We start from the raw sequence: 15,238 nt of genomic DNA on the forward strand, positions 1-15,238 counted from the left end.
AAGGTTAGAGTCAGGAGACTCACTTTGCTTTATTTAAAGCTGATATGAATTAAATTAAAGCTGATTTTCTGCACCACAAGCATCTCCTGATCCACTGTCTTCTGACAAATAAAGATTTTTGTTTATATAGCGCATCCACTGATCTTTTCAAATAGTACTCTCAACCAAAAAATAGTATCATTACTGCTGCATCCAATACAAAAGCTGAATTATCAACTTAAATGACATGCCCACTGTACCTACCAGTTTACCATCCACCGTATAAAGCCTCTTGACCACTCCAGAGTCCAGTTTGATGGCATCTGTGATATCTGTGAGAACCTGCTCAAACGAGTGGGCCGTCTTCTTGTTGAGAAGGATGCGCACGGCTTTCCGAGGCTTCACCCCGCTGCGGATTATGGTCACCAGTTTGGGCCGGATGAAATCCTTGTTATCCTTGATTTCTATAGACCCACCCTTGGCACTGGCCAGAGAGGAGGGCGCTCGTGCTGATCCAACGGTCTTGGCATTGACCGACCAGTTGGGGTTGACATTCTTAGTGTATTCCAACTTCTTGTAAGGCTCAATTGATCCACAGACATAGCTCTCCCCTGTGATACAAAAAGAAATAACAGAAATAATCAGTGAGAATCTAATCAGATTTCTAAATCAATCATTCAGACTGTTTTCACAGCAATGCCATAAAAGAACCATATTTGGTTCCCCAAAGAACGTTTCAGAGAATAGGTTCTTAAAAGAACTAAAGAACCATCTTCGGGTGAAGAAAGAAGGGAATGTTCCATGGATGGACAGGTTCTTCATGGAACTGTAGACGCCAATAAAGAACCTTTATTTTTAAGAGTATTGACTTAAATCTTGGTTTGTTCATCATAAAAAGCTTTTGTCTGGCTTCGGAAAACTTGTATGAACCACATTCGTATGTATTTCTTTCTTCTGCTTTGGTCAACCATATTCTTAAACCAAACCTTAACAGTAACTCTATAGTACGTACATGTAGTTTATTAATATTAGTCCATACTTATTTGAGTAAGTACAATGTTACTATACCCCCTTCAAATAAAGTGTAACCCATAATTTTATTACTTAACGAGGCTATCCTATGTTTAGTATCACGAGGACAATTTCATAAATGTGAGTTAAGACAGTCAATGGACATTTAATCTCCTTAAAAATAGTCCATAATGACGGAGAGGTCACGCCGTGAAGGTTAAGTGCCCAGCTGAGACTGAAATCTCCTCCAAGTCCCTCATTTACATTCATCCTCAGTGCTGCCAGGTGTAGTATGAATGAATAAATAAATGAAAGGTTGGGTGGCCTACATAGAAAAGCACCAGAGATACCACTGCTATAATCAAATCACAGTCATTTAACACATAATTCAAGGAACGACTTAAATTTAATGATTTCAGCTCTCAGGCTTGATTTATTGGTCAACATTGAGAGAAAGGGATTGTTATTGAGATGCAGAAGCTGTTAAATATTGATGAGCATTTTAAAATGATTATCGGTTTAAATCACAGGACACTCTGGTATCTGCTCACAGACAATACAAGCTTGATCCTTGTTCAGGACTACAAACCATGCTCTGTTTGTGGAGTCAGAGACCCTGGATATAAACACAAGTAAATACAATGACTTTTCACATAGTAGATTATCTGATTGTTGCACACACTGTATGTGCTTAGTGGGTTTTGATTATGTCCGAGGAACATATGAAAAGAACTGTAGGAAAATAAAGGTTAATTCCAAAATAACCAATTTCAGACATTATTACTGTTATTCACAACAGAGCATGAGGTATAAGTTCATTAAAACTGACATAAACACTTTAAAAAATGTCAGTTTCCTCATTGCTTTAGAATTATATAAAAAAGATGATAATGCACAACTGGAAAGTCTTGTTTTTAAGATAGTAGCTGGTTTCTACTGTAGATGTCCATTAGCTGGCCGAAGCTGATCATTTCCTTGTGCAAGCTTGTAGATCATCTAGGACCAGCAATACACCAGCTACATTCGAAATCTTAAACACTCAAAAAAAAAACTTGTCCTGTGAAAATCGTTTTGAAATTGGACATTGCTTTACCATGGAAACAGTACTTTGTTAGACATGTACAGTAGTTTTGATTTTCTAGCAATTTTAGAGTCCAAATTATGTTGTAAAATATATATTTTGTATCAAATTTTGTTTAGTTCAGTACATTTGATTTGCAGAAAGTTTATACCTCATTTACACTTTCATTTTTAGAAGCTGCTTTCATTTCTGCAATAATCTGATGTGAGACATGATTATGTCTGTAGCCATAATTCATGACTTACAAACCATTTAAGTTTAGATGATCTATGTTCAAAAAGGAGGTGACAGTAAATACAGTAGATTAAACATGAATTCCTCATATGGAGAATACATAACCTAAACAATCTAAATCAAGACACACGTGATTAACAGCACCATGTGCCTCTAAATGAACAAGAAACAAAAGATACTGGTGTCCCTAAACCTGCATAGGCTACTGACACCCAGTCTCACCTTCCTCCAGCTGCTCCATGCTGGTCATTTTCGACCCGTCAATGGCATAAATTGTCCGGACCCCCTGAGGCAGATTTACATTATCTGATAGGGAGCGGGTGAGGTCTGCGAGCAGAGCGTCGAAAGACCTGAATCTGTCGTTGGAGATAGCGTACACAATCCCTTTAAAGTACCGGTCTCCATTGCGGTAGAAGCGGACTTTCTTTGCTTTCTTCTCGGAGCTCAGGGCCTGTAAGGTGCGGGTTCGGTACAGGCTGCAGTGGGCGCTGTGCGTGGGGCTCGGGAGGCCGTTCCCCCGTGAGCCCGCGCGGCTGTATCTTTGTGCTTTGTCCCGTTCGTCGAAATGCTCCAGCTCCATGTCAACACCCGGGACTGTAGTATGGCTATGGAAAATTGTGTGGAAAAACGTGGGTAGATGAGTCATGTTAAAATTAAAATGTCATTTATTAATTTCCAAAAAAAAAAAATCGTTTTTCTGATATCGTTTTTTTTAATTTCGTTTTTCTTTTCTTTTTTTTTTGCACATGCTTATTAATACAATAAAATGCATTTTAGGCTATATATAGGCTAAATAAGCTGCTGGAAATTTACATTTTCGTTTGCTTATCAAACTGACAAAATATGCCTATAGTTTAATAAAATGAAATTATTTACAAAAAAAACAGCTATTTGGGTTTTTAACAATAAACATTAAAGTATTAAAAATTATATAACACAATATTTTAATAATTCATACCATGTCAAGTTATTTAAACACGCCCAAAAGGTAAGCAAAATGAAGAAATAATCAATTAAAAAGCGATATAAATCTAATTTATTATCGCTAATAAATCCTATAAGCATTAATAAATCTAATTGTGCGCTGTCTGATATGGTGCATCTTGCTACAAAGACAAAAAAAAAAGCATATTGATCTTACTTGTGCGCGTGTAGCTATCCGATGAGCACAGTCGATATGAAAGCACACATCTAATGGCTTGTCATCTCTTCCAGAGGACGCTGGTGATGGGATGGGCTGCAGCCGGTGTCTCTCTGCCCCTTTCGCTCTTATTTAATGCATTGCAGAGAGACTGGCAGTCTTTGTCGTATTCATGGAGAAAAGAAATCCCTCAATGAAAGAATACGAGCGAGCAGGGCTGTGTCTCAAAACCTATTGTGCTGCCTACCTAGACAGTTTAAAATGCGGGTCCTCGTGGGTGGGGAGGACGGGTGGAGAGCAATCTGTCCGGCAGAGACACTCCAATGGTACAAGCTCTTTTCAACCGGTCTTATAAATTTAAATAAATGAGCTATGATAGTATGAACTTTATGATTCCTCATGTGTCACGCCCACTATTGTATGCTTAAGGTATATGTATTATTATATCATATTATGTTACCTACATTTGAAATATTAATAGACAATTATAAATAATAACATTTTACTATTTGTATAGCCTAAGTGACTATAAAATTACTATTAGCATAAACATTTACTATTTAAGGATAGGCTATATAGAAGTAGCATATCACTAGCCTAGTAGCCTACTTTTTATTTTAAGTCTAATTTTATTAGTTTATTTTTGTATACTTTTGTATACAAGTGGCTGAAATTCACCTCAAACTAAGACTGCTTGATTTCCATTTGATTCCAGTACATCAACTGTGATTCACAACATTAATAAGTAATAATAAATTAGATGTCTAAAAACAATCACATTCAAAATACATGTAGAAGCTAACGTAAAGTCAAAACCTACACGTGACTTTTACTGGAGTTCTATCTAAATATGAGTAGAGAAAGTTCATTTGCTACCTTGTATCAGTCATAATAAGAACAGTTGCAACTTTTCTTCCAGTGAGCTGGTAAAATGTACAAAATGTGACACTAGATGGCAGTATTCACTTAAAATTCAATTCATCTGGGGGGGGGGGGGGGGGGGGGAAGCAGCAGCAATATTTGATCGCACTGGATACAAGATTATATGCCGTTTAGATGTGAACAGGGAGGCAAAAATAAAATATTTATACATATAGAAAACAATATCTTTTGAGAAAACAGTTAATATGCAATGAAAGGAAGTTTGATGCTGCTGTTTCAGGGCACTTTGATCAAGATATAGTTTGACCTCATCTAGTGTCTTGCTAGGTCTATGAATCAATTCATTCAAAGCAATTATTCCAATACAAAGAATTTTAACATCACACTGGGTTTAAATTAGAGTACAGACAAAAAAATATGTTTAAAATGTTTAATTTATTATGTCAGATAACCATAGGCTATTAGATTCAGTCATTGAGCAAACCTAGACTTGTGGATAAACTTAAATAATGCTTACACATTATTTATGGTGTCAGTACATCAAAATGAGACAAATATTTTGTAAAGACATACACATAGAATTAACAAGTTTGTTAATGCTTACAGTGAAATGTCATTAAAGTTCAGGGTAACATTTATATATTTTTCTATAGTGGAGTTAAAAAAAGGAAAAGTGCAGCCATTGTTTTAATGAGAAAAACAACAACTGCATAAAAACTGCACGTTTTATGAGTGGTCAATATCTATAGTGGGATAACTCCGTATATATGGCATTTTTCAGTTTATGTTAAATATAAGCCTCTTTAACTTAAAATATTATTAAAATATATATTTTAAACTTTAAAATACTATATTTTAAACATTTCCCAAAAAGTCTGATTTCTCTGGCTTTTACTTAATCAGATTTCTAATATCTGACCTCAATATCTTAATCCAACTCCATGTTCAATTATATTTGTACTGCACTTATTTTCCACAAGAATACCCAGCAGCCATCACCCTCAAGAAATATTCGTGGTTGTTCCTAGCAAGGGTTAAAGTGCGTTTTAATATTTTAAAACATAAAAAACCCTGAAAGTACCAAGAGCAAACAGGTCTGCAGATAAAAAAACAACTACCATAAAGCATTCTTAGCATATATATTAAAGCTTAGATATAGATTTCTTCTTAAATATAAGAATATTATATTTGTTAAGGCTCTATGGGAAAATAATAAATTCCACCTTTGGCTTGCACTTTGATTTTAAGGGTCCATTTAGAAGACACAAACCACGCAAAACTACTGACGTTTACGTAAATATGACAATGGATCTGTGAGTTCATTGGTGATATGTTGAGTTTACATTGCTGGTGAAGTGTAAGGCATAGTCAGAAATATTATCCGGCAGGCAGGGCAGTCAGTCAGTCAACTTGTAAAGGGAATTTTTGACTTTCATTTACAATTTAACAAGTGAAAATGGTAAGCATGACAGCACAATTAACTGTATTTACAGTAGTGAGGCCTTTGGAATTCAGTGTCAGTCACAAACAAATAACAACAAAAGCACACGGACAACGATCCATTCACTTCTTCAATCTTTTTTTGAAAGCATGACCTTTGGTTTGCTCTTAAAAATGGACACCTGCAACAAGAGGTTTGAATCTAAAACTCTACTTTTGGTCTTTATGTTTCTCAACTTGACTGTCTGGCTCTTTGACCTTATAGTCAGCCAGAATGGCATGGGCAGTCTCTTTGCCGGTCTTCTTGACAATTGCCTTGATCCCCAGGTTGTCGATATTGAAAGCAGTGACGCCCACATTGATGGCTGAGTTGACAGCATGGTCTGTGGCCTGGCCTGCTTCCGCCCCATACCTTGATTATAGACAACCCAGATTACAGTAAGTAAAAGAGAGGATGGGGTGATGAAAGAGGTGATTGAAAAAAAAAAGCTTTAGGAGATGGAGAGTTCCCAATGCAGAGCAAAGCAGTTAAACATGCATGCAGGGATTCAGTCATTTCTCTAGAGAAAAATTATCTGATTTAAAATGTCAAATTAATCCTACAGATGGCATAACATTTTTTATTATGATGTAATGTGCAAAGGTCGAAATGAAAATGGCCAGTACTTTTAAGCACAGTTAGAAAGGGTAGGATGGTTGTAAAAAAAAAAAAAGATAGAAAAACAAAAACAGAATGTGATCTTATATGAGCTATATAACCAATTAGTTACATATTTTTAATATTGGATAATTATTTAAATGATTTAAACTTACTACAGTATATAAACTTAATAGTACAGTATAAGAGGATTTACACATTGTTCAAAAGTTTGAGGTCAGTAAGATGTTATGTATGCTCACCAAAGCGGTGTTTATTTGAACAAAATTACATGCAGTAATATTGTGAAATATCATTGAAATATATTAAATATTTTGCTTTTAACCTTTTAAAATGAAATGTATTCCTTTGGACTAACGATGCTGTAAATTCAGTTTTGCCATTATTCTTCAGTCTCACATGATCCTTCAGAAATGTGCTGCTTAAGAAAGATTTCTTATATTATCAATTTTGAAAACAGTTCATATTTTTGTGAAAACAGTGATACTTTTTTTCCAGGATTCTTTGATGAAAAAGAGCATTTATTTAAAATATAAATAATGTCTTCACTGTCACTTTTGATAAATTTAATGAATCCTTGCTCCAAAGTATTCATTTATTTAAAAAAAAACTCACTGACCATAAACTTACGAACAGTAGTGTGTATACTGTACATCTTGGTCGAATTGTGCTTATGTTTGCCATCCGATACAACCCAATAAAACCTTCTGTTGATGCAACAGCATAATGAAACTCATAATTAAAAGGTTCAAAAGTTAAGAAGAATAAAGCAATGAGATGAATTACTTTTGGCTGTTAGAAACAGATATTCATTCCATCAGTGAGCTATGGGTCAATGTGCAAAGCAACACAGGATAACAACGGACGTGATGTTATCATGTCCAATAAATCATTAGCATTGCGTGGAGGAGCTGACTGATTCTGACACATTCATAAGCTTCAGCCATGCTCCTGATCATTAATTAAGGCCATTTTACAGGGTGCAGGGAAAAATGTTCTACTTGTTATCAATTGGGGTGTCTGAAATGTTCCCCAGACCCCTAAATCTGTAAACAAATACATGGAAGAAACTAGTGTGAGTGCAGTTTATTTTTTTGTGATCAAAGTTACTGGTGAGCAACTGCAAATGCAGAAAGTTAAAACATTGGTATGATCAACTTAAAAGCAGGTGAAATGATCCGAGAACCTTGTGTAATACTGTACTTACTTATGTTTTACCGTGGTAACCGTCTCTGCAGCAACACTCTTTGCAATGTTCTTTGCTGCAACCTCCAACCCCGTCCACATCGTTGCAAATCCTGTCAAAAGTATAGAGGCTTCTTTCAAAAACATTAAAAAACACATTTACTGTAGCACTGACAGCATTTAACTTTTGTAATAAATGCATGGTTGCAAACTTAGTCTTGGTATTTATCATTTCAATGACTATCATTGACTGTCAGTATTTAAAAAAAATCTAATAATCACTTGGCTTGCTTTTTTTGCTCCAAGGTAACTTTTGTAAAGTACTTGACAAATCACATTAACTGTCTGATAAATAACGTCTATGAGACAATAATGTAATTGTAATTGCTTTGGAAGGAAAGAGTCTGACAGAACATAAATAAACAGTGAGTGTATGTGACCAAAAACAGCAAAGAAGAGCATCATTTCTGGGTTGAATGATTCGCTTCACCTTGAACTCCACTTGCTGCAACCACCATGGCACCATCAATATTGGAGCGTCCATCCCTGTCTTTCTTCAGAGACTCTGGGATTAGCTTCCCTCCGTGTTTCTTCACATGGGGTGCCAGCTCTCGGCCAGCATATCCAGCAACAGTGCACAGTCCATCCACTGGTACGGTACAAAACATGTTTTTAGGTCAAATACTCCACAGTAAATGAAGTGCATCTCATATTTATTGACTATTATCAACAAAATGAGGAATTTGCAAAGACAGCAACGGTAAGCTGATAAAGCCTTCCTTACCAAGGAACTGGCTGACTTTTACTGCTCCTCCTGTGGCCTGTTTGGCCACATGGAGGCTTCTGGTTACCGTGGGGCTGACCTGGGCTGGTTTGTCCTCTGGAGTGATGTGGTCTCGTAGTTTAGATGCACCTTTATGTATGGCTTTCCCTGTGTACTCCGCCCCCTTCACCAACCCCCAGCTCAGCCATGAAGCCCCTGTCGATATATTTCAAGAACTAAACCGACTACGCTGCTTGTATAAATACTGTACATTATGAAGTGTTTCCTGTCTCTTTATCAGACTTTCTAAGTATTTTTTGTGGCAACAACTGTTTAGGTTCTTCTAGCACAACACAAATAGTTGGACAATTACCAACTACCTTAAATGCTTAAAACACTAGGGCCACGGTTTCACAGACAGGGCTTAGATTAAGTGAGGATTAGGCCTTAGTTCAATTAGGACATTGCCAAACAGACAAAACAATGCCAATGATATATTTTAAGATATGCCAGTACATGTTTCTTTCAGTTAAAACAGCTCAAACATACATTTTAGTCTGTAACTAGGCTTATTCCTTGTCTGTGAATACGGGGGGGCGGGGGGGGGGGGGGGGGGGGAATATGATATGAAAAAAAAATATGAAAAAAATTTCAAGACAAAGTTCAACCTTTACGACGTTTAAAAAAAGCTGTTGTATTGGAACTGTAAAAACAAATTTGAATATACACTCTACTGTTCAAAACATTTTTTTATAAAATACTTTTCTTCAATAAGGACAGACTAAATTAATCCAATGTGACAAATATATTTATAATATTAAAAAAAATCCTATTTTGAAATAAATGCTATTCTTTTGAACTTTAAAATCATCAAAACAAGACATATATATATATAAATTGTCAACTATTTTTAACATTAATAATAATAATGCTTTTTATCCTTTTTATCCAAGCCTTATTTAGGGGGATCAGACCCCCCCGGCTTACCAGTCAGGATCCCCTGAGCCACCTTCTCGCTCCATTCAGGAAGAACTTTGTCCTCCTCAGCAGCAGAGGGTGCTGCTTCAGCTGCAGGAGGGCCCATCGGCACCTTCTGACCCAGGTTAATGGTATCGGTTGCGCCATCTGATGCCTTGGAGACACAGGATAGCGGGCAACAGTTAAAACAGCGCATCATAAAGAGTGCAGAAGCAGGCTCAAGCAATCACTAAAAGCAAATGGTGACTTGTAGGATTACTATGTGGACATAAGCCAGTATTGTGAATTACACAAGGAGGGAATGCTTCCAGATTTTTCCCTGTGCGCCAAAAAAAAAACCTTTGTTGTCTCTGAACACTTGAGCCAGTGAGTCAGCATGGTCTGCTACAACAACCTGTTATTTCCACAACAATGGGGGTGTTTGTCGTCGCCCCCTCCTTTACAGGGAACAGCGGCACTTGGTTCCAAACTCAGCAGCTGCTCTGCGAAATTACTTCCAAAAGCATTATAATGTTTTTTTTTATGACTCACACAACAACAAGAATAGGATTATGACTCATTATAAAGCAAGTGAATTAACAAGACAAAGAATAATGATGCGGGCGAGCTACTGTTACACTTGGCTGCGCTCTCGTCGATAACTATCCTGTGGTGAGAAGGGAAACAAAGGTGTTCTTGGTTTGCTAAGAGCATTACAGCTAATTAATTCCCCTTCTCATGTATGCTCTCAATCCATGGAACAGCAGGGGAGTGTGCCAGCTAAAAAGTGCAAGCCAAGCCCGCTCACTATTTCAGGATTAATGAATATAATACCCAAAGGTGTAAGAACAGTCTTGAATATCTGTGTTACAGGCAGTGCAAACAGCAGTAAGCATAAAAATTGTAAGGACCACATGAACTGTCAAGTGCATTAAATGATAAAAGATACAGTGGTTCCATTCAGCACATCAAACAACTTAAAATTAGTGATGCACCAATCATGATTTTCCATGGCTGATTCCCATACCGATTTTTTACAAGCAAACTGGCAGATTTTCCGGAAAAATCGCACAAAAAACCCCAAAAAAACCCTGCCGGTTGCCAATAGCGCATTAGAAGCAAAAACCGTCCAGTTCCGATTTATGACCGGTCAACCGGTGCATCCCTACTTAAAAGTATTTTTTACATCTAGTAATAATGTAATTCTGGGCGATCTGATCACAAAGGGGCAAGTATGAAATATTAAATATTTAAGAATAGTATTCTTAAATATTTAACTTTAAGAAATCTATCTATCTATCTATCTATCTATCTATCTATCTATCTATCTATCTATCTATCTATCTATCTATCTTAGCACTGGCCATTAATGAGCCTTTCTCTTATGTAAGGGGTACATTTTAAACATATTTGAAGGTACGTTGGTTGTAAAACTTTTTAGTTGGTGCACTTTTAAGTCAAGCACTCCAATGTGATACTTAAAGATCACCCTGCTGTGTTGTTATTTGTAGCATAAGTATACGAAACCCAAATGCACTTGTCATTCAGTGGTCCTGCAATGCTTTAGTACCTTATATAAATCTTTTAAACTCTCAAATACACCTGAAATCTGTAAAGATAGTAAAGGCTTTATGAGGCAGGCAGGTGCAACGATATCTGCCCGATGCAAGTAACATGCAAAAATCCGATTTAAAGGCCATTCCAAACACATGCACTTAATTCATGCACTTAAAGTGTGTGAACATTATGCATCTAAAATACATACAAATGTTACCACAGTGTAAAATTCTTGATTCTAGTCTGTTCTGAAGAAAAAAAAGAAAAGAAAACTCAAAGAAATACCAAATTGGGGCAGCAACAAGTGAGATACTGGAATTAATATTCAAAACAGCAGAGATTGAGTCAGTGACAAACACAAAGTTTGAGGCGATGTTGAGCAACCACACCTGCTCTGAAGCCACAGCTGACCCCTGTGTTTCTGAGGTGGGACCTGAGGGGACACAGGGACAGCTCACCTGGACACGCAGGTCAGTCAATTGAGAAAGTACATTCTGGAATAGTTCACGTTCCTTCTGGGGAAGCTCGGAAGAAAGGACCACCCCAACATACGAGCCCGGGTTGGGAGCCATCATGTCAGGGAACATGTAGACCCCAGTGTTGCACAGCAGGACGGGGGAGTCAGAGGCCATCAATGGGTAAAGCCAGTCACAAACCTGAAATTAGAAATAAAAATAAGTGTGAATTACTCAAGTAGGCCAGTTTTAACTTTTAAACTACCCATACAATCAGTGGGCAGCTATTGGCTGATATGAACGTGTCGTAATGTTGGCCCTTACCCAAAAGCCACCCAAATATGCGGGCAATAAAAAGTTGATAAGCATGACAATGTTGACCCAAGAACATGTCCTTCTTATTGGGAAATACTCATTACCAGATATATCGTCCCACCTTTATAGTAGACAGATCAAATCATAAAAATTCTTACTGAATAATTAATATAAACTATATTAATATCAAAAATATACAAATCACATTATTCTAATATATTCCTTTAAACTAATATTGCCTTAAAATAGTGATTTTAAAAGCCTTACTTTACAGACCAAACGGTAAAAATCAAAATCTTTATCAAAAGCACGGGAATCACTTTTATGATTTAATATATTGATTTGAATTAATATTATTTTAAAGTAGCGCTTTTAAAGTCCTGTCTTGGTTTGTGAGACATGTAGTTACCTGATATTGCAGACTATTGTAAAGCTACGAGATTTTAAAAAATAAAATAAAAGAAATAAAACAAAGCTTTGAATTTTAAATTGCTTCTCATCCAGCTGGTGACTGACAATATCTTTTCTTTAGATATGTGATGGGTTAACTTGCTATATAGTGCAAAGTTATTAAATGGAAATTGCCCCCTTGTATTTCTAGGGAGGATCAGAATCTAAAGTTCAGGTCTGGATTCCCTTCAAGTTGAGACAGTGGACAGCTCTGCAGTTAGTTTCATTCATCTTGTCCTCATGACTGCTAGCATTAAATTGGATTACCGTCAAAAGCCTAAAGCGGAGCAACTGAGGTTCTTTATTCAGATTCATGACACAGCTAATATATGACCTCAATGTCCATGTGGAGAGATGATACAGTTTACTTTAGGACGTTAAGAGTCTTTAGGCCATGATAGGGTCCAGAAGTCATACAAGGCTTAGGCTACATATTAATACTCAATTTTCTGATTTCCATACAATTACCTAATGTTGTGAATTGCGAATTTACATTATCAACCGTTATCACAAACAACAGCAGGGTTCAAGTGTAAACTCGCCTGATATCATGTTTATATAGTCTCTCATTAAAAAAAAAAATACTATCAAGTCATAAAGCTCATTCTGTAACACCGCTCCACCAGATAACTGGGGCTGTCCCAGGGTGATGTCACTCAGTGAAAGCTTATTGGATATTAGCAGTGAGCATACACTCACATGACACCATTAAGAAACAACAGATGAGGTCAGACTTTATTTAAATCAACACCATCTCTAAAGTAAAGGGAGTGTTAGAGCAAAGACAAAATGTTGTGAAAGTAGGTTACAGACACCATGACTTGAAACAAGCCTCCTTGGACCATCATGACCAAATTCCTGGAATTTAATAAATCTACTAGTCTCTATGGGTGAAAAGAGCAGACAACAAGCAACAGTTTTTGGTATAATATCACGAAACTTGCCAAAAATGTGTCTGGGTCACATTTAACCCACAAAATCTAAAAACAAAAATAAGAAATTCTGTGTCAAGCAGGGCGGTGTGGACCCCACACCGGTCTCAATTCCCATGGAGGAGCTCCAGAAGGATAATAAGAGGAGTTATGACAGTGGAAGACGAGAGAGGACCAGGCCTGGCATTTATGTTGTTGTTTCATTTTAGTTTATGTGGCAGTTGTCCATGAGACAGTCGTTTTTTTTTATTTTGGGGATTATATAGATTAGATTCATATAACATTTTTGTGTATTAAAGTAATGAGAATTTGGGGAGGATATGCAAGTAATTGTCATGAAAATAATGAAAAAAAAAAAAAAAAATCCTAAAACAGGCTTAATTTTCTTTCCACAAACACAGACACACATACATACATACGTATGTGTTATATATATATATATATATATATTCCGCATTGAAAAAAATATGTCCTGCACATTTCTTTGTGAGATTCTCTCTTTCAGGCATATGAAGAGGAATTAAATAACAGAACTTGTGATTTCTTACCTGTAGGAAGGCAGGTGGCCTGTTTGGAATCCTCTCTGAGCACTCATTGGTGAACTTTACGATGCGTAGGTACCCTGGGTAAGAGGGAGCGCTCACTTGCCCCTCAGGGGTAACGAAGAAGATCTGCACTCCTTGAGGAAGGAAAAAGAGTTCCTCCCCATCCTCCCCCAGACTCTGAAGAGATGGTGTAGAATTAGACGTTTGGCTGTAGAACTCATCGCCAACCAAGGACAGCTCGCCAGAGTCAGTGCCGTAGGAAATGGTTAGGTGTCCGTCAGCGGCCTGAGGGGTGTACGCAGGGGGCTGGTCGCTTAACATATTGGGTTGCATAGTTGGGGAGACCGGAACTGGCCCACCTGAAGCCCCTGCAACGTTGGAAGGGAGCATCTGCGGTGAAGTTGGCCTCTCCGGCTTGACCTTCGGGACTTCAGGGTAGAGTTTCTGAGGGGCTGCGCTGCTATCCGAGACTCCGTTGGGGTCTGGCGTGGTCCCCAGCCTGGCTAGACGGGTGGTGATGTTGTTGAGGGTCTCCTGCATCTTGCGCTGCATCTGCCTAGCCGCTTCCCAGGAGGAACCCACACACTCTACACCCTGCGAAGGCACACTAAGAGCCCTGAGGAGGTGCTGCCGTCCTTGCCGGTACAATTTTAGTGCCTTTGCGTTGTGGCCCGCCTCATCCTCGGTCAGGCCTTTATTGATGCACTCAAATGCCTTCTCGTACCCATCTTTGATCACTTGCAGCCTGGCTTGATCAAATGCATCTTGCTTTGCTTGCTCCATAACTGAAAGGAAAAGTCAGAAATGCTGTCAACTCATGTGTTTTAATATTGTTATAATTGTACCATGTTACCACTATAGTACTTTTCTAAAGAAAGAACTTCAATATACGTTAAATTCAATTATTATGCGTATTCATAGAAATTATGTCAAACAACCTTTTTCTGACACATCTTTCCCGGCTTATTAGCACTGAACCAGCCTACACAGACCATGACCGTGTCATATGAGGATTTACAAACAAAACACCTGCTTAACATTGCGAATGCGAAGTGACATTCAAAATTAAAGAAGAGGCCCAGCTGGTAGTTTATCGAGTGAATCTTGAAACGTAACTTATTAAGTATTAAAGCCACAGAATCCAACATAATAAGAGTGTTACTGGCTAACACCCTTTCATAAAGCCCACATAAACCTCTGCCTCTCACTGGTAATATTCAAGGCATTTAACCAAGCATTTACATTTAGTAACTCACCAGGAGATGTGATAAATGACGTGAAATGTGGATTTTAATGTGTGTTTCGCGTTATTCCGGGTTTGTTGATTGAACAGCTTCAGCTCTCTGACAGCTGAGCTGCTGCTCGACTTGTGCGTGTCTGTTGCGTGATCGAGTAAAGAAGTGTGTCTAGCATAGACGTCCACTACATATGCGCTTCCGCGTTCAGTCACCTGCTGCGTTTGGAGGTTTCTGATTGGTTAGGGGAGTTTGCTCGACAGATGTGGCGTAGTTCACGTATTTTTAGTCAAGCGTTTTTTCCACAAATATTTAGGGTTAAAATGTCAACAACAACAACAACAAAAAAGTGTATTTTGTAAAAAGTAATGACTATACTTCGTAACGATTAACAGGTAAGCCAACCAATAATTAGACG

General features: G+C 37.6%; 2 protein-coding genes across 9 annotated transcripts in view; both read right to left on the reverse strand.

The window, feature by feature from the left end:
* The window catches only part of dclk1b (doublecortin-like kinase 1b), a 63,492-nt gene extending 59,781 nt beyond the window's left edge, over positions 1-3,711 (reverse strand). The window contains exons 1-3 of one of the 2 annotated variants that reach the window (XM_077208064.1): positions 3,447-3,711; positions 2,528-2,910; positions 244-590 (exon numbers count right to left, since the gene is read on the reverse strand). In XM_077208064.1, coding sequence (XP_077064179.1) covers positions 244-590; positions 2,528-2,885 — 705 coding nt within the window. In that variant the 5' untranslated portion in view covers positions 2,886-2,910; positions 3,447-3,711. The remainder of the gene's footprint in view (positions 1-243; positions 591-2,527; positions 2,911-3,446) is intronic. The other variant, XM_077208063.1, reaches the window with a different exon arrangement.
* A 1,035-nt stretch (positions 3,712-4,746) lies between these two features.
* spartb (spartin b) lies at positions 4,747-15,003 on the reverse strand. Of its 7 annotated transcripts, XR_013195930.1 has the most exons (10): positions 14,842-15,002; positions 13,589-14,370; positions 11,278-11,544; positions 10,902-10,940; positions 9,362-9,506; positions 8,396-8,590; positions 8,102-8,260; positions 7,634-7,724; positions 5,033-6,180; positions 4,747-4,975 (listed from the first exon to the last, which is right to left on the reverse strand). XR_013195930.1 is itself a non-coding variant. In XM_077208067.1 (9 exons), the coding sequence occupies exons 2-9, from the start codon at positions 14,366-14,368 to the stop codon at positions 5,979-5,981; spliced, it is 1,878 nt and encodes a 625-aa protein (XP_077064182.1). In that variant the 5' UTR covers positions 14,369-14,370; positions 14,842-15,002; the 3' UTR covers positions 4,747-5,978. The 7 variants fall into 7 exon arrangements, 6 of the variants coding, with proteins under 6 accessions (XP_077064182.1, XP_077064184.1, XP_077064186.1 ...); XM_077208067.1 differs by having other exon boundaries at positions 4,747-6,180; XM_077208069.1 differs by having other exon boundaries at positions 4,747-6,180; positions 11,347-11,544; positions 14,842-15,001.
* Between the last annotated feature and the right edge of the window lie 235 nt (positions 15,004-15,238).

This window comes from Siphateles boraxobius, unplaced genomic scaffold (genome assembly GCF_051911475.1).
Source record: "Siphateles boraxobius isolate OS27281-9 unplaced genomic scaffold, OSU_SipBor_1 6, whole genome shotgun sequence".
Lineage (NCBI taxonomy): Eukaryota > Metazoa > Chordata > Actinopteri > Cypriniformes > Leuciscidae > Siphateles > Siphateles boraxobius.